This window comes from Eurypyga helias, unplaced genomic scaffold (genome assembly GCF_000690775.1).
Source record: "Eurypyga helias isolate BGI_N326 unplaced genomic scaffold, ASM69077v1 scaffold19583, whole genome shotgun sequence".
Taxonomy (NCBI): Eukaryota; Metazoa; Chordata; class Aves; order Eurypygiformes; family Eurypygidae; genus Eurypyga; species Eurypyga helias.
Window position 1 is genome coordinate 913 of NW_010240765.1, and position 17,494 is coordinate 18,406.

Consider the following 17,494-nt stretch of genomic DNA (forward strand, 5'->3'; position numbering starts at 1 on the left):
TAATTTTGATTTTCATTAGTGCTAAGTTTGTGTTTTGAAGTCTTTTGGAGCGATGGTGAAGTACTGCGTGAGCGTACACTTGCTCTGACTGTTCTGGTGTTTGTGTACCTCAGTGCTGGTGGAAGTCACCATCAGGTTGTGCTGGCGGGAGGTGGCTGGCTTGGCCCAGCTGTGGGAGGACCTCGGCAGTGCGGTGCTCTGTGGAAGTTACAAGGCCTTTCCAAGAAGTAGCGTTTGACATCATGTGTCTTCATAGATTTGTGTTGTATTTTTTTTTTTTATTTGCTGTACTAGGAAAAAAGTAATCACCAAAAAGCCCATGGGAGGAGGACTGCTTAGGAGGGTTGCTGTTACTTTCTGCTCTTGAAGGAGTAGATATTAGTAGAATTACCGAGGGGCACACTATTAAGCCTTTTCTGAAGTGAGGCATTGTGAATGATGACAGTATGAAAGGAAGCAGGATGATAGTTTTGAGTGTGTTTATTCCCTTTTCATAAAATGAGGAGAGTGTACGGGGTTCTTTGAGGGAGTTGATGGGTGGCTTCGATAGTTACAGCACCATAAGCTGCTGTAGTGGTAGGTACCTCGTCGCAGGTGCTACAGACTTGCCTCTCCTTGTCTACTGCAGACCTTTGCCATCGTGGGAAGAAGGATAAACGGTCTAACTTATATGTGCTGTTACTTGATTTTTATTTTTTTATATATTTTTTAAAAATTATTCTTGTGATTGATGAGGTGGAAGCACTAGAGAGCATAAGCAGTTGCAGATAAGTTTCTTTTACTGAAATGATTCTCCACTCCCATGTAGCATAGCTAGGAGGAGTGTAATTCAAAATAAATGAACACTAAAACACCTTAAAAGGCCTTTTAAATGATCCTCCTCTGGGAAGCTGGTACTCTGAAGTTATTAGTTCTCCATCTTAAATATTGTTTTAACTGATGAATGAGACTGGAAGAAGTTTGACAGTAATTTTACACCACCACCATGCCTCGCTTATTACTGGCAGGCAGCTGGATAAAAGATCTCTCTGCAGGAGAATCTCTGGAAGTTATTCTATAGCTTAACTGGAGCTACAATAATGTTTAATTTGGAGATAGAAACTGTTCTTAATAGCCTGTAAATAGGCGTCTCTGTAATGAAAAGCTTTTCATCAAGGCTGGAAGTGTACCGAGATGCATAGCTGCATTCTGACAGGTGGAGTCAGTGACTGCATCTAGCTCTAGTTATCAGGCTTCTAGATCATTTCTCTCTTTCAGTGGTAAGAGGTTGGGCTGGTTTTTTACATACCTATCTCTTTTTCTTTGTTCTCCTCAATTCCTGTATCTCTGGTTCTGGAATAATGCAATTTGTATTACTTAGTCTTAAAAAACACCAGCCCAAAACAAACAAAGAAAAAAAGCCCACCCCAACCCCATAATCACTCCAGATGCCAGCTAATTGTCTTCCGACCTGTACCTCAGCTTCCAGCGCTCTTCTCTCCTGTCGAAGCCCTGGCACTCAGGTGCTGTCTTTGTGCATCACTTCCTCCACCCACTCCTTCCACTGAAGTTTTCTGGGAGTTGTCCTGTACCTTCTCAGCCTAGCGTCTCGCTGACTGACGTAGTCTGGCTGGCTTTCGTGGAGAAGAGGCTCCTGGCATAGCCCTCTGGCATAGCCCTGCCTTCCAGACAGGAGATGGGGAAAAGTGAAAACATCTTCTGACGCTGTTGCAGGGCATGCCCCAGTGCAGCAGCCACGCTTTGACTTTGTTTTCTGTGGCTCAGAATGATGTGAGATGCTCTGGTTGATGAAGAGGAAAAATATCTGGAGGAACTGTGTGTACTGGAATGTTTGGGATGATTTTGGGGTGGTGGAATTAATTAATTTTCATCACTTTCTGAATGATGTTTGCCTTTTTTTTTTTAATGGTTGGCTGCTGTATAGTCTAGAAGGATACCTATGATTTGGTATCAATGTTTCTTTTAAAAATTTACCATTGTTAGACTTTCTTTGGATAAGTTGTCTAGATTTTGTGGGGTTTTTTGTTGTGTGGATTTTTTTTTTTTCCTTAAGATTAGCATTTATTGTTCTTTTTAGGCAAGTTTTTGGTCATATTATCATCATTTTTTCTATAAATAATCAAAGCAGTGGGTGAACAGGTGGTGCCTTGCTTACTGTGGAAAACCCCAGTGTTGACCACAGTGGAAGCTTGAGCTATTCTCTCTCTGACATCCTATGAATTCCTTGGGGCAGTCTTGTACAAGTTCCTATTAAAGAAATGTAGTCAAGTGAATTGCCTCAAAACCTTAGTTAATGTAGGCAGAAATGGGGGGTGGGGAGGGAAATAGGAGGACTGGAGGAAAAAAGGGAGTGGAGGAAATAGGCTGTGCCAGACGAGAGGTGCTGTAGGTGGGAGTTCTTGCACAAACAATAGCAAGACCTAAAAAAAAAAAAGTGAGAGCAAAACAGGAACATCTGCAGTAGATGGCACATGGAAGCCCGAGTAGTGCTGAAGGCCTCGTTGCTGAACTGCTGCTCTGAAAGCAGTAAGCCTTAGTGCTCATAACGAAACCGTAAAATAAGCTACAGAAAAACTTCTGTGTTCCATGGCTTTGTCTGTTCCTGGTGGTGTTCCAGTGCAGATGAAAACAAAATGACACATCCATGATGCAAACTCAATGGGAGGATCATCTCTTTGACCACGGGTGGCAGAGATTTTTCAAAACTGGAGCACAGTCGGCAGCGTGCCAAGCCAGCAGTGTGTGCGAGGGGTAAGGCTTCACCACGCTGCAGGAGTAAGCCATTGTAGTACTGCCCGGTGCTGGACTTGAGTGGTAACTTCTGCATGGGTGGAGAATCTCTGTCGGCTGTGCTGAGCCAATAGGTGGTCTTTCTGCCCACTTGGCAAGACAAAATGTGGAATGCGGGATCTAGAGTGTCTTTCTAGCAGAAGGAAGGGTGGGATTCAAGCGCAAAAATTATTTCATAGACAGCTATATTATTGTCCTGAAGTCTAATATATAATAGAGCTTTGGAAGTTGTAACTGGGGTCAGTCTTAACTACAAGAAGTTTTCTTCTGAGGTTACAGGAGTATAAAGCTGGCTGCGGAATTAGATCTGAAGCCTATTTATATACTGAGCCCTCTTTATCTGTCAGAACGCATATTAATTCTGTGTATTTTTAGGGTGTAAACCAGAGAGGCCTGAGGACACACTGAAGACCCTGACAGTTGCAGTCCTTTATTTGGAATACACGTTATGAACCCTTTCTGGAGCATGTCTACAAGTTCTGTGCGCAAGGTATTTAATGAATGGGTGCCGTGAGGCGTTAATGTGCATTCCGGGGTGGTAGCGGCTCTGGAAGAGACCATCCCACAATCCACAGATTCAGTTGGAGCGTTTGTTTTATCCCGAGGGTTGTGATCATTTTCAACAGAAGCATAAGCTAACTTCTGGCTGCATTAACTGGAATGTGCCTGTGGATGGAGCCTACTCCAGAACTTGGTGACTTTTCCTAGCTGAAGCACCTTTAGTAGGAAAGATGAAACAAACTTGTTCAAGTGGTGGAAACCCTTGTTTCTTAGGACATTTGTCTTGCACCTTAGCCAGGTATCACAGTGGGCACTGACAGAACTGTGCCTCCGTAATGCCATCGCTGCTTTAGATTGTGCGTAGCGAAGCACCACAGTTCTCGGGTCAGTCGCTTCTCAGGTGTTCAGCGCTGGGACAAAGTCCCTAACTCCGTTGATAATGCTTACGACGTAGGTGGTGTTACTACTGCAGTCTCAAGCGCTTGGGAACGCGATGGCCGAAATCATGTCTTCAGTCACCACAGGTAGCCTAATCACCACTCTGTGCCTGCAGGTGTGTCTTGGCAGGCTGTCGAATGACTTCAGGTCTGTACACAGCACAGTGTTCTCTAGCAGTGTAGCACTGGCCAATTAAGTAGAAAAGGGTTTTTTGTTTGTTGGTTTTTTTATAAAAGAAAGCACAGGCATAAACAGGTAGCTCTAGCAAAACTACTTAACCTGGGCTTTATCACTGTCAAACACTGATTCTCCTGCAGTGGGAGGGGGCTGTATGCTCAGCTCCAACTGGGGTGTCGGAGTCTTAAGCACAGGTGGGAAGTGAAACTCATGAAGTTTTCTGTAGAAAGTTCTTAGTCCATCTCAGCTTTACTAGGCTACTTCTAAAGACTCCCTGCAGTCCCGAAAATGAGGATGCTTGTCAGTGGAAATGATTGATCTTGATGCACTGTGAGCTAGGAATAGATTGACTTCTAAGCTGATGTTACATACTACCTGCTTCCAGTTTCTAAATAAATGTAAGCCTCCTTAAGCATGTGTCCTAATCTGCAGATTTCCTATCCAGCATTGATTACTTCTGTACCTGTAGGCTGGGTTTAATTGAATAAAAGTCTGTTTAAAACCGAAACCCAGAGAGACATCACCCCCACCCACAAGCCATAGAACACCAAAGCTCAAGTTGTTTCATTGGCCAAACTTGTAATTAGTGAATTTGGGTTTAAACCTTTGTTAAAATACATTCATATGTTCAATGTTTATGAAATACAGCCTGTAATCTCGTAGTTCTCTTTTAATCTAACAGAGACCTGATGCTGAAGAGAGAACCCTGAGTGGAGAGCTGCGAACCAGTCCTCTATGGGCCTCGACAAAGAAACAGTTGCCTTCTATTCCAAAGAATGCTGTGCCAATCACCAAGCCAGCTTCACCTGCCGCCTCATCCCAGTCGACAAATGGAACACATGCTTCCTATGGGCCTTTTTATTTGGAATATTCTCTCCTTGCAGAATTGTAGGTTTTAACTGTTTCTCGTCTTTTTTAGGTCACTGGGCTTATGTTTCAGTGGGGAAAAAAAAAACCCAAATGTGCAGGGATCTAGTTGCTGCATGGTGATTTTTGTCTTCATCCTTAAAGAAGACGGTGAAACTTAAGTTCCACAAAATTCTTCTTTTTTTGGAGCAGCAGTTCCAGTTTCAGGAGGTAGCAGGGGAGAGGAAAAGGAAATGAGATTTTTAAGGGGTGTGTTTAGATGTGATTCTCTGAATTACTGTTTTTCTCAGTCTAAGTAAACACATTTTGGCCTTAGGCATCCTGACTAGTGATCCTAATAGCTTTTGGGTCAGAAATACTGAATTTTTGAAACCAGTATTAAAATAGAAGCAAGCAGGTGTGTAGTGGGAAGATGGTTATGAATGTCTGGTGCTGTCTAATGGAGTTAGGATGTGGGAGCTTCCTTCAGTTGTTACATGGAACGCTTGAGCGCTGCCTGATACGGCTTATTAAATGGGTGTTAGGAAGGCTGTATTCTTTCCTGTCTTTCAGTGATATTTAACATGAAACTGATGAGGGAGGGGTTAGTGCGATTTAAATAGCTTTCTTTGGATCAGTTGCGTTTGTGTCTGCTGTGGGAGCATACCGATCTCTGTCTGCGAAACTTTGTAGTTATATACAGTTACATAAGCTGCTTTGTGCTACAGAGCTGAGGGCACTTCCTCTACAACAGACATACTGGATTCTCAAGTATGTAGTGCCTTTTTGGAATGAAATCCCTGGAGTCCTTATGCAACACCAAGTCTCAGTACTTGCATTTAACCATTAAATTGAAAGTGAGAACTCTCAAAACATTAATCTCTGTCTTTCAGGGAACTGTCCCTGACTTCTTAAATCAAGAAGGATGTTTTCTTCTGCAGCATGCAGAAATACATTGGGATCATAATGCAGACTCCTCTAGCTTAACGAATTCATTGTGAGGGAAATAATGAGTATTGTGGAAATTGTAAGCAGAAAACTGAGTGAATATTTTGCTTTAAGATTATTGTTTATTTGTGCAAGCTTGTGGAGTTCAGTTTAATGGGCCTATATGCCAAGTCACTAGAAAAAGAACTGAAGTGAATAATTTGGCTTGTAGCGTTCACTAGAATCTGCATGCCATACAGCTACAGCTGGTTAAACTTACTAGCATCTTCCCGTGTTCATTGGTGTGAAAAATAGTAAAAATACCACATTTTGCCCTGGTAGTACTGTTGATTATCAAATGGACTTTTGTAAAAGGGCAAAGGGAGAAGCAGAAACTCTTTTCGTAATGCACTGGTCATTGATGACCTGTGGTCATCACTGGATTATCATCATAAGAAATGAAATATCAAATAAGTGCGGGTTTGGGAAAATTACTTGGTCTGTCCTGTTAATGAGATGTCTGGAATCACTCGATCCAGATCTCTAATATACTCTGCTTTTTGACTGCCCTTTATGGTCTCTGCTAGTTTGTCAGTTGCCAGTGTAATTTGTTTGACCTGCAGTGTGGTCTCATCTGAAACTGGAAAAATACTTGTTTAAAATTGAAGTTGAAGCTTTAGTCACATTCAGAATGAACTACAACTGACTGCAAATCTGCATTCAGAAATTACTTTATTGCATTTCTTATTTTCTTCTTTACTTTGAAACTGGGGTTTCAGTAGACAAGTGGTGGTTTCAGTACTGGCATGCACTGAATGCGTCTACTGGGGCAAGAATTTGTTTCTACTTCTTTACTTAGAGTTTTATCAGGAGAAATAATGTTTCCTGTTAGTAACTGTCTAAGTGGAGGGGTAGGAAAAGCAAGAGAGAGAATACAGTTTCATTAGTTCTCTGCCACCTCCGGTGAGCAGTCTGCTCTTGGCAATCAACTGCGCAGAAGTTCAGCTGCTGGCAGTGCATTCTGGGTTTACTGCCGTGGATTTAACGTGGTTGCGGAGCTGTTCTAAATACTGGTTCTACTTGCAGTACCTTGGTTGTAAAGCAGAAACTGCCAGGGGTCTACGTGCAGCCGTCTTACCGATCAGCATTAAGTAAGTTTAAACTTAACTTTTAAAATATTTTATACATATATATTTTAAATTCTTTCACTCAAGCAAACTTTCTCACTTGCAGTGTGGTTTGGTGTAATATTCATAAGACATGGGCTCTACCAGGATGGTGTGTTTAAATTTACTGTCTATATTCCTGATAATTACCCAGATGGAGACTGCCCGGTAAGTTGTGTGTGTCTTGGGCTGTTCTTGTTTTCTGGTGTTTTAAGTATGACTCTTTGATAACCTGATACACCGACTAGCTTCTCATTTCCTCGTTTGTTCAGTTGGCTGGGATCATTTGCAATGTCTTGTACACATTTCCTAATATCTGTGGAGCAATCGTGTTACTCTGATTACCGAGGCTGCTGTAGGCTGAAGTGCTGTTAGCTGCGTTGCAGTAGGAAGTAATCAACTGGTTTTGTACCTCAGCTCTTGTTCTGCTACTTCCTCGGCAAGGAAGTTAACGTTAAACACTTAGATGTATCCCAAGTTCTGAGTAGCAATGTAACAGACCATAGCATCCAAGCCCCTGTGCTGTGCTTGCTGCAGTGCTACAGGATTGCTTGCCTGTCTCTTCTAAATTACATTGAAACAAAGAACTAAAAGAACTTGAGGAGAAAGTTGGTGAAAACACGGGAGAGGGAGATGGATAGTATGGTGTTACCCTCCATCTCTGCTATCTCTTTTTAGGGATAATTATCCAGGTTATTACATCAATTAAAAATTAAGGAATGTGGTGGCAGTCTGATTCCCCACAGCAGAGCCGCCAGCCCTCTGGGCCAGGTTTCTGTAAGAGGAAGATTGTGGGACAGGTGTATAACTGCTGTAGTGGAGAACGAGTTGCTGTGTTGGGAAGCTGTCTGCTGGGTGCCAAGTCTTGTGTGAAGATATCACGTTTAAAAGGACAGAACTAGAAGGAAATAGCTTCTTTTAAAGATGAGACTTTTATATGTCTGATACAGCCATCATTCTTTTGCTAGCATAGGTCTTGAAAACCTTCCTCTTGAAACTAAGTGTTCTTCTGGAAGAATGCATGAGCACCAGAGGAAACCAGCTGCACAGACCTGAGAACACTGTGGTGTCACTGCACAGTTTAATTAAAAATGTGTAGGATAAAACCATTATTGACTGTAGCTCAAGTACATCAAAAGCTTTCAGTCACAACCTCCTTTAGTCTGACATTGTTACCTGTGCTGGCAGTCGTGCCTGTGTGGTTAGCAGCATTAGTTTCCTGATTTTTGATGATAAGCGTGTGGGAGAGGACAAGACCCTGCATGTAACATGGCCATGTCGAGTTAGTTTCACAGTTGATACACATATTTTGAGTTGCTCTCTCTTACTACAGTAACCCTTAATTAGTATTTGGAAGCACCACCTGACCTTCCCCCAATGGTTTCATCGTTAGGATTGGAGTTGGTATAATGCAGCTCTCTTTTTCTAATGCAGCGCTTGATTTTTGATCTGCCTGTCTTCCATCCGCTGGTAGACCCCTTGTCTGGTGAACTGGATGTGAAAAGAGCATTTGCAAAATGGAGGTTAGTGGTAACGTTGGTGTATAACTTGAAAGAAGCTGGTTCCTTTCTTCATTGTGGTTTGTTCTTTTTAGGCGAAATCATAATCACATATGGCAAGTACTAATGTACGCTCGCAGAGTCTTCTACAAGATTGACACAGCTAGTCCTCAGAACCCAGAGGCTGCAGTGCTGTAAGTATCCTTCACCTGTACGGACATGGTCTCTTAAGAGGTTTTTGTGTAGACTTGCAGAAACAGGAGGTTGGTAAAATTGTTCATTAGTTGGTGGTCTCCATCTCTGGAGTTGGCTGCACTAGGAGCTAAAGTTGAGGCAGTCTGCCGAGGCGGCCTGTGGCTCTAGAGCAAACCTGTGCCTCCTTGCAGTGATGTAACGTGTCTTGCTTCTGCAGGTATGAAAAAGACATCCAGCTGTTCAAAAGCAAAGTGGTGGACAGTGTCAAACTATGCAGCAGTCACTTATTTGATCAGCCCAAAATAGAGGATCCCTATGCAATCATGTAAGTACCATGAGCAAATTCACCGTGTCCTGAAGTTTGGGGATCAAGTTTTGGCAGAGCTGTTGATCAGCGCCTTTCTTGGACTGACCTGGCTTTATCTTACCTTTATAGCCATACTCAGATTATTCCTACTCTCATTTCCTTGTTTAGTGTTGAGTGAATCGTAAATATAATCAGACACTTGTGTTTACTGGTGTGTCACTAAGCGACCAAGATGTAAACAAAACCTCAACAAACCCCAAACAAACACCCCCCTTCCCTCGGGTGGAGATGCCCATATTCCTGACCTCGGTTTACATGGCTGTAGCTTTGGTCCTGCTGTATAAATACTTGGAGGATGGAGCAGTCAGCTCCACAGTGAATAAGTAGTATTTCATCTAGCACCTGCTGAAGTGCCAGTCCTCGCTGCAAACAGAAGTGAAAACCTCAATGTTTCTTGTTGAAAAGATCCATGACAACATGAGTTTAGTTCTTTATGTTTTAACATGGAAAACTCAGACTTGTCCTTCACTTGGAATTCAGCTAAACCAAAGAAAACTGCTGCTTTCTGCACTGTCTCTGCTGTAGTTTGCAAAAATGCAAAGTAAGAGATAACTGTACTTTTTCCGTAGTTTTTCTCCGTGGAATCCAGCTATACATGATGAAGCTAGAGAGAAGATGCTGAGTCAGAAGGTACGCACAAAGTCCGGATTCTCTCCACACTGAGGGTGTATTCCCTGATAAGAGAGGCGCTCTGTCTCTGTGACAGACAGCCACCAGACAGACCCAATTCCACCCCTCCGTTGGATCAGCAGGCATGGCTTGGTCTCCTAACTAAGCAGTTACGTCACTGTTCTGACTTCAGTGTGTTAAGCAATTAATCATCCAGCCAGCTAGAAAGCTTTGGTAGTGCAATTGTTGGGACACTTGGCAGACTTCTGTTGTTTAGGGATGGAAGGGAGGGAAGAAGGGGAAAGAAGAGATCTGCTGACTGCTTATTAGCTTGTCCTGCACTAATCACAGCCATTACCACTTTTACGTAACCTGACAGTCTCCAGCTTTGTCCTCTTCTGCTGTGAGATGCTTTGGAACTGAATTGAAGTTTCAGGGCTTTCTTCTCATTCCAAGCTTTCTGAGGCAGCACAAGCAGCGTGCCTTGCCCACTATCTCCAGTGCCAGTGACTTGTGATAACAGCGTCAGCTCGTCGAAGGGTGCTTAGAGTTACTTCTACTACTGACAGAGCAAGAATGCATCGGTTCATACAGCTTTCACCTGAGCCACCCCTTTGGTTTTGCGAGAGGGGCGGGTTTGTTGGGTTTTTTAAATTATTTCTTTGCCCTTGGGAAGGGCTGGCACACAGCGGTTCTGACTCTCCCCTGAGTGCCATGACGTGCTGATCCATGTGCAGCGCCTCGGGATTCCGAAATGGTGGCTGGTACCTTTGCTGGCCTGGCAAGGGAACGTGCTCCCAGTGTCTCAGTTACTGACTTGGGCTCCTTGCACTAGAACTGTGGTCTGGTTTGCTGCTTTGCAATTTAAAAAAACCCAAACAGTTTGTCAGTGCAAGCTTCACGTTCTTGCGTGTCTTCTGGCATCAGTGAGGTGTTGACGTTGCTCTCGAGACAACACACCGCTTGTAAGCTCAGCGTGGCGATGTTCCCAACTGGCAGTCGCAGCAGGGCTTGAGGTGAGCTGGCCTTTCTCCAGCCTTGGAACACCCAGGGAAATGTTTTGATCAGATTCTGACTTCTTAATGTTTTTACAAAGACTTCAGAAATACTTTTGACTCCAGGTGCAAACCAACACCTTCAGGAACTGTGGCACGTGTGGTGCTTCAGTTGCTGGGGTAGTTTGCTGATAGCAGGACTTCCTTTTCCTCCCCTGTAAAAGGAAGTTCCCTAATGCTGTGTCTTCTGCAACCTTCTTCTGCAACCGTGGATCCTTGTTTATTGCCGTGTGATTGCTCTGCCTTGGGAAACTAGGCCATTCCAGCACCACAGCCCCTCCCTGCTGAGCGCCTGGCTTTGGCTGGCTGCTGTCCTGTGTGCAGCATGTGATAGGCAGGTGCTGCCCTGCCAGGCACAAGCCTAACTGCTCCCTCTTCTCTTGTCTGATGTGTGAAGGCAGTTCTGTCACCTTTAGGTTCGCTTTCCTTGCTGATTTAATTTGCTTCATCAGGCAGAAGGCTTACGTGGTATGGCGAAGCCTGCTCCCATAATTACTCCTTCTAGAACTTGGTGTGTCCTTCCGGGGTCGATGTAGTTGCCGTACAGGCGATGAGCCTGTAGCAGAGGGGAGGCAGGGCTAGTTCCTGGTATGCCAGAGCCTGCAAGCTGTGCTGTGTCTCTGGCCTGCTGGAGTAGGTTGCTCTTCTACTAATCTTAAACTGCTTTAATGCTGTGGATGCTTGGAGTTGCACCTTCCACCCTCAGCTTGAAGCTTTGGAGTGTTTTTAGTTTCCTAAATTGCAGGAGTCAGTCTCAAATGTTTGTGGCGCTGTGCTGGGTAGAAACAGTGTTCAGGCATGTAAGCATGATAAATGCTCAGGGAGGGGAAGCACCATCCTTGGAGCGGATCCAGAAGCTCGGTGGTACGGCAGAGGTGTGGGCTGCGTCGCTTTGCCGCGTTAAGAGAAGCCTTGGGTGGGGCGGAGTTCTCCCCGGCGGTAGGCCCAGCATCCTGGGGCACGCTAGTGACGACGTCAGGTTAACGACGGGAGAGTTTCCGTTTGGATGGACACTCCTTTCTGTAGGATGGAGACATTTGGCCATCAGGGGTGCAGGGCCGTGGGTTCAGGCAAAGGCGCTGCTCAAAGAGTGTCTTTTAATCTCTGTGGTTGCTGGGGCAGCAGCACATGAACTCAGTCGTTAAAACTCCTGTAACCTCAGGGCAGCTCTGCAGGTGCCACAGGCGCTCACAGAAACTGAACCAGTGGCCACCTCGCTGTCCTTGAGGAAAGGATGCCGGCCTCTCGTACGCTGGTGTCTGCCAAGGGAAGCATGGATGGGGAGGGACTGAAGAGGGTTCAGGTTGTCTGATAACTCTGACTTGAGCTTTCCTTGTACCTAGAAGAAGGCGGAAGAGCAGCACTGCAAAAGCATCCATGTTTCTGGTCTGTCGTGGGTAAAGCCTGGCTCGGTTCAGCCTTTCAGCAAAGAAGAGAAGACGATGCCTACTTAGCCCTTCCGGAGCGTGGTGCACGAAACACTTTCTGTGGGTGGAGGGAATGTAACGGAGGGAGAAACAGCAAAGCAGCGGTTTCCTTCTTGACTGGGGATTAGTGACAACTGAATGGTAGCGGTGACTCCAGCGAACCTGTCCAATGGATTGCTGACTCCCGATGTTTTACATGCGCATTAGGTTTTAAAGGCTTGCCTGGAGTTTGGAAGTCTCTCTTGAACACTGCAGTACTTCTGCCTGAAGACTGTCTAGGGTGGGTAATTCCTCAGGGCTCTGACATGCCTGGAGGTTTTGGATTGGTTTTTAAGCTTTTATTTTTTTCCCTCCAGGAATAGCAATTTTTTTTAAGAAATCTTAAATTACTGGCAGAAATATTAGCATTGAAAATATGATGCCAGAGGTAAGCTGTGTTCATGTAAACTAATATAGCAGAGTTAAACACTATATTTAATGGTTTTAAATACTTTGGTTTCTATTGTAAATATATTAGGATTTGAGATTGTAAATAGACGGTTCATTGACTCCATTTAGCACTTTCCAGAGGCAAAGCTGGGGATGATGTTGATGTATGATTGATTTGTCAATGGATGTTGTCACTAAAGCGCACATTAGTCTGGCGGTGAAAGCGGAGCGATGTCAGGCTGGGCAGACTTTGTTACGTAAACACTAAAATCGGAGCTTTTAATGGGGGGGTCTCTTGAGCTAATAAAATCGTAGAGGATTTTAGGTTCCTTAGGTGCCTAGGGGGTCGGTTACCTAGGATAGCTTGGCTACTGTGTGTTAATAGTGACATCTTAAAATAAAAAGAAACCACGATCCAGCTGCTGTCCCTCGGTTTGTGGAAGGCATCTTGCAGAAGCGGGGCGCGCTCGCCTGCGTGTGTGTTCGGGGGGGTGATGGGGTGTACCGGGGGGCTGGGTAAAGGCGGTTTTTTTCCCCGTACAGGCAAACCTTTCCAAAGCACGTGTGAGCTCAGGACAGGAGGTTTTCCTCTTCACGAGCTCTGCCGGGTGCCGCAGCCTAGCGTAACGCCCTGCTCCTGCCGAACCTGCCCCTCGCAGCTGGGCCCACCCTGCTGTCTGGCAGCACGTGCTGGGGACGTCACGTGTAAACGTGCTGTGGGGAACGAGCGGGGTGGGGTGTTTTGTCTTCTATCTGACAAGCTCCATCCGCTTCTCATAGAAGCGCCTTTCCCTGTTCCCTTTGGGAACCGCTCGTGAGGAGACAGACTTCGCGGGCAGCGGGCTGTCGCGTACCGAGCCGTGGATTTCACGCGCTGGTACGGGTGACCCGAGTGGTGTCTGTTGTACGAGCGAGTGCTTACTCTGCTTTAGGTAATGCTGAAATCTTGATGCCTGGCGTTGCTTTAAACCTCTCAAAGCCTCCACCTGTGGTTTCCCGGGCTGCCTGGGGTGTCTCTAGTACTGCTGGAATTCCTGTTTAGACAGAAGAATGCGGCAGGTATGTGGAGAGAGGGAGGAACCTCCTTGCGGCAGAGGAGGACGTGTGCCAAAGGTGCGTTCTCTTTCGTGATACGGGACCTAGGTTCTTGACTACGTGCTAGAATGTTCTTTCTAAACCTTGGAATGTGCATTTATACTCGGTGTAATACGAGTGGCTGCTTCCTGAACATATTCCAGGTTAAAATAAGGAACTGAAAGCCTGAGTTACCAAGCGGGTGCTTCTGCAAGCTCTTGCCCCTTGGTTTATGGGAGGTCTGCGTCCGTGTACACTGTGGGCTCTGGTCACTGGTCCAGCAGATGGAAACAGTTGATGGCTTTAAACGCTGTGTGTTTTAACTGTCAGCTGCATTGCAGGTGATGGTTGGGTGCAGATCTTCCCAAAGGATATTTTTGCCGAGGTGAGTCAATCGCTGGGTGAGGTGTCTGTGGCTTGGTGGGATTTTGTAGGGCGCTTACTGGGGGTGAACGCCGTTTGTACTAACGCAAGTTTGTCTCCTCCTGCTCAGCTCGATCCAGCTGTGCTACGAGGCTGAAGATGCTGTGTCAAGGCAGTGGTACTGAGAAACGGACGGGCAGATCGGCAGTCTCCAGTGGCTCTCGGGAGGTTGCTCCCACTACGTTTTCAGACAAGCACCCACACTCGGGTGCAGCCCGAGGTGGCCAGTTAAGCTGGCTGCACCAGTGGCATCTCTGGGTCCATGTGACCCTGTGCAGCTCCGTGGGCCCCACGCAGCTCTGCAGGGAACTCCTGGCTTCATCTTCCAGCATGGATGCAGCTGCTTCTCCCTGGGATCTTAGCTGAAGAGATCAAGCCCATGTCCTTGTGGAAAAGGGTGAGTGATCCTGCTGCTGACCCACTCCATTGAAAGGAAGGGCGGGAGTAGCAATAGGGGAACTGGTGTCTTGCTGAGCCTCCCCCTTGTGCCAGAAAAGGCTCGTAGGCAGTGCGGGACAGGGCTGCCACAGCGGCTGTCGTGTGGGATGTCAGTTGTTTTCTGCTCAGGTACTTGGGCAATACCCGGCAGAAGCAGAGGCGGCCGAGCTGCTGTGCTGTGGAAGGCCTCGTGTACCCCTGCACGTGTGGCTCAAGAAGGGGGCTGCCCCAAGGCCGCTGGTTCCCCAGGCTGTGGGGCACGTCTGCTCCTTCCCTGCCCGCAGTGCCACGGCCCCAACGGCAACATGTGGGCATGGCCTTTCCCCACGCAGCTTGGGCAGGGGTTCAGCTGTTCGCTCGCTGGGTTTGGATCCCTCCGACGCTTTGGGATGTCTCTCGGTATCTTGTCTCGTGCGGAGCTTTGCAGTTTGTACCACGGAAGGGCGTGTCAGGGGTTGCTCATGTCCACACGGCAGCTTGCCCTGTGCCCAGGGAAGGGGCGGTCAGGTGGCTGATGTCCCTGCCGAAATCAAACCATAGCGGGGGTGGGGGCTGACAGCTGCCTGACAACTCGCTCGGTGTCGGGAAAACGTTTCTTCCATTGCTCTCGTTCCTTTGTCTTGCTTCGTGTGCTGCTGACTGCTGCTCACAAACCACCCTTCACAGAGTTATGGGCTTTTATTATTCCACTCAAGGGAATAGATTTGTGATGATCCTAAGCATGTGTTTGCTGCACTCCATCCTCCGTGTCGTGTCGTTACCCTTTCGAACATCTCTGTGGGTGTTGGTCAGGCGTGACCCCGCTGTTGAGCATGTGCTGGCAGGAGGCCTTTGCTGCTAGGGAATTCTCTGGAACGGGGTCAGCGCAGCTGAGGTGGCTTCAGTATGGCCTTGGGCGTGTTCCAGCTTGTGCAAGTGCCAGCCTGCTGGGAAGGCAGAAGGGGTGGCTGTCACTTGCCTCGCTCACGTGTCTCTCCCGTGTGGCACCACTGTCCCCGCCGGCCTGTGCATTGCGGACATCTGGCAGGTTATAGGGAATGGCGGGTGTCTTGGAAGCGTCAGGGCTGGTTCTGAGCCTGCCCTAGAGCGGAGGGATGGAGGGGCTGAGCTGGAAGCTAAGCTTGTACTGCAGGGACAGCGGTGACAGGGTTTTTATCAGGCAGGAGCATGGGAAACATTTTTGTGAGGGTGAATTCTGCTGCTGCTGGTGTTTCTCTTACACTTTTCATGGGAAGGCTGAAAGGGGAATTTCTAGAGGGTTCTTGCGTGAAGCAGGCACTGGGCCTGGCCTTGGGGCTGAGCGGGGGGTCCCAGCGGGGCACACAGGAGTGTCACCTGGGAGGCGAGAGCTCCCTGTTTCTATTTGTAGGATTAGGCAGAAGCCTTTGTAACAGATCACTGACCAGCGAGGTTCCTAAACCACTTAGTGGGGGGATGCGGGGAAGTGTAATCCCTTCTGATCTTGGAAGCTCCTTCATCTCAGCAGGGCAGGGCTCCGCTCCTCCTGCTGGGAAGCTGCTGCGTCCCCCCTCCCGGGGCGTGGGGGTGGTACCTGCAGAACAGGTCCCGGGAGTTGTTACCATGTGCTCATTCCCAGCTCTGGCCACTGTTGGCCTGTGTGTCCGGGTGTTGCTGGGGTTCAAAACGCTGCAGCTGAGATCAATAAAACCAGCGAGTGCTGGTCGTAGTGGGGGTGGCTGATTTTCCTGAAGAATGACAGGATGACGCAGTGAAAGTGATGGCTGTATGAGCTGGCTGTGTGCATCTCCAAGCAGCTCTGGAGCTCTGTGGGTCTGGGAAGCAGGCTGCTCCAGGCTGCATCCATGCTGACAGCTTGCTGAAAAGATGATTTATTTAAAGAAAGCTGAGGTTTGTTTAGTTCAGAGGGAACAGTCTGAGTCAGCTTTCTTTTCCCCAGGTTGAGGAACGGAAGAGAACATGAACGGAGTCTTCTGTATCTGTGTGTCGGAAGCCGCTGAGGAACGAGGCGGACGTGTGACACGGAACCGCCTCCATCAAATCCCTTCTCCTGGCTCAGCCGCCGTCTTTCCTCGTACAGGTACGTCCTTTGATGGAAAACAAACAGAAATACCTGGCGGTGCCACCGTAAAGTGGTGTTTTCAAACACCGTCCCTGCAGCTCTGCCCGCTGTGACACATGCTTCGGGCACGTTCGGGTCACGACCAGCCTTAAGCTTTGCAGCTGGACTGGTGAGCGCTGCAGGCCCCTTCCACCCCAGCTCTCAGATGCCCAGAGAGGGAGAAATACGCTCGGAGCTACCTGGGAGTTTTCAGTCCTGTTTGCAGCCCAGGTGCCTTCCCAGCAAACCTCTGCTGCAGGCGCCTTCTCAGCATTTGTGTCAAACACAGAGTAGGAGCTTATCCAGCGCGGAGGGTCACGAACCAGCTTGGCTCCAGAATGGGCGGTGAAACTTGGGGCCAGGGCCCCGAGATAGAGGGGCGGGTACTTCTGGCTGCACACGTGCGGTTCCTGGTGCCGCTGGCCAGCACAGCTCGGAACGCGTAGCTGTTTCCCTGGCTGAGCTCAGGCCGAGCTCAGAGGCTGGCAGCTATGAAACTAACCCTGCTGTCACTGGGCTAAAGGACGCTGTGTTGTATTAACGACTCCTGGGAGAGGGATAGGCCAGCCCTGCGCTGTGGCCTCCACAGCCTCGGCGAGGCGGAGCTGCACCAGGAGCACACAGGAGTGGACTGGGGTGAGGATAAATCCTTTTCCGTGGCCAACACCTGCCACTACTCAACTCTCAAACCGTTATCTGCCGCGTTTGACAGAAGTTGTCACAGTGCTGTGCTCCGCGTGCCCCGGGACCCCAGCTCCGCCAGCCCGCTGCTGCTCAGAGCTGCAGGCTGCTGCCAGCTTTGCCCGGGCTGGGCTTTTGTCCCAGGAGAACAGAACTGAGCGTATACATTCTTTATTGGAAAATACACCCGCTGGTTCTTCACAGGAAGCACTGTAAGGGGTACGGAGTAGCATGGTTCGCCTGACCGCTTCATAAATATTTGTACAGAACCACCTACAGGCGCTTGGGGCTGAAGTCGGCCTGTTGGGCAGGGAAGAATCAGCTCAATTTACAGCGGGATGAAGTCCTACGTTTTCCTGTTACTCAGAGGAG

At 47.7% G+C, this 17,494-nt stretch overlaps 1 protein-coding gene across 2 annotated transcripts; it reads left to right on the forward strand.

The window, feature by feature from the left end:
• Positions 1-3,165: 3,165 nt before the first annotated feature.
• Positions 3,166-12,837, forward strand: AKTIP (AKT interacting protein). 2 transcript variants are annotated; one of them, XM_010148561.1, is made up of 9 exons: positions 3,166-3,280; positions 4,589-4,794; positions 6,766-6,830; positions 6,913-7,013; positions 8,280-8,368; positions 8,440-8,538; positions 8,757-8,864; positions 9,476-9,536; positions 11,914-12,837. In XM_010148561.1, exons 1-9 carry the CDS (start codon positions 3,239-3,241, stop codon positions 12,022-12,024), a joined length of 882 nt encoding a protein of 293 aa, XP_010146863.1. In that variant the 5' UTR covers positions 3,166-3,238; the 3' UTR covers positions 12,025-12,837. The 2 variants fall into 2 exon arrangements, with proteins under 2 accessions (XP_010146863.1, XP_010146864.1); XM_010148562.1 differs by having other exon boundaries at positions 11,917-12,829.
• The last annotated feature ends 4,657 nt before the right edge of the window (positions 12,838-17,494 follow it).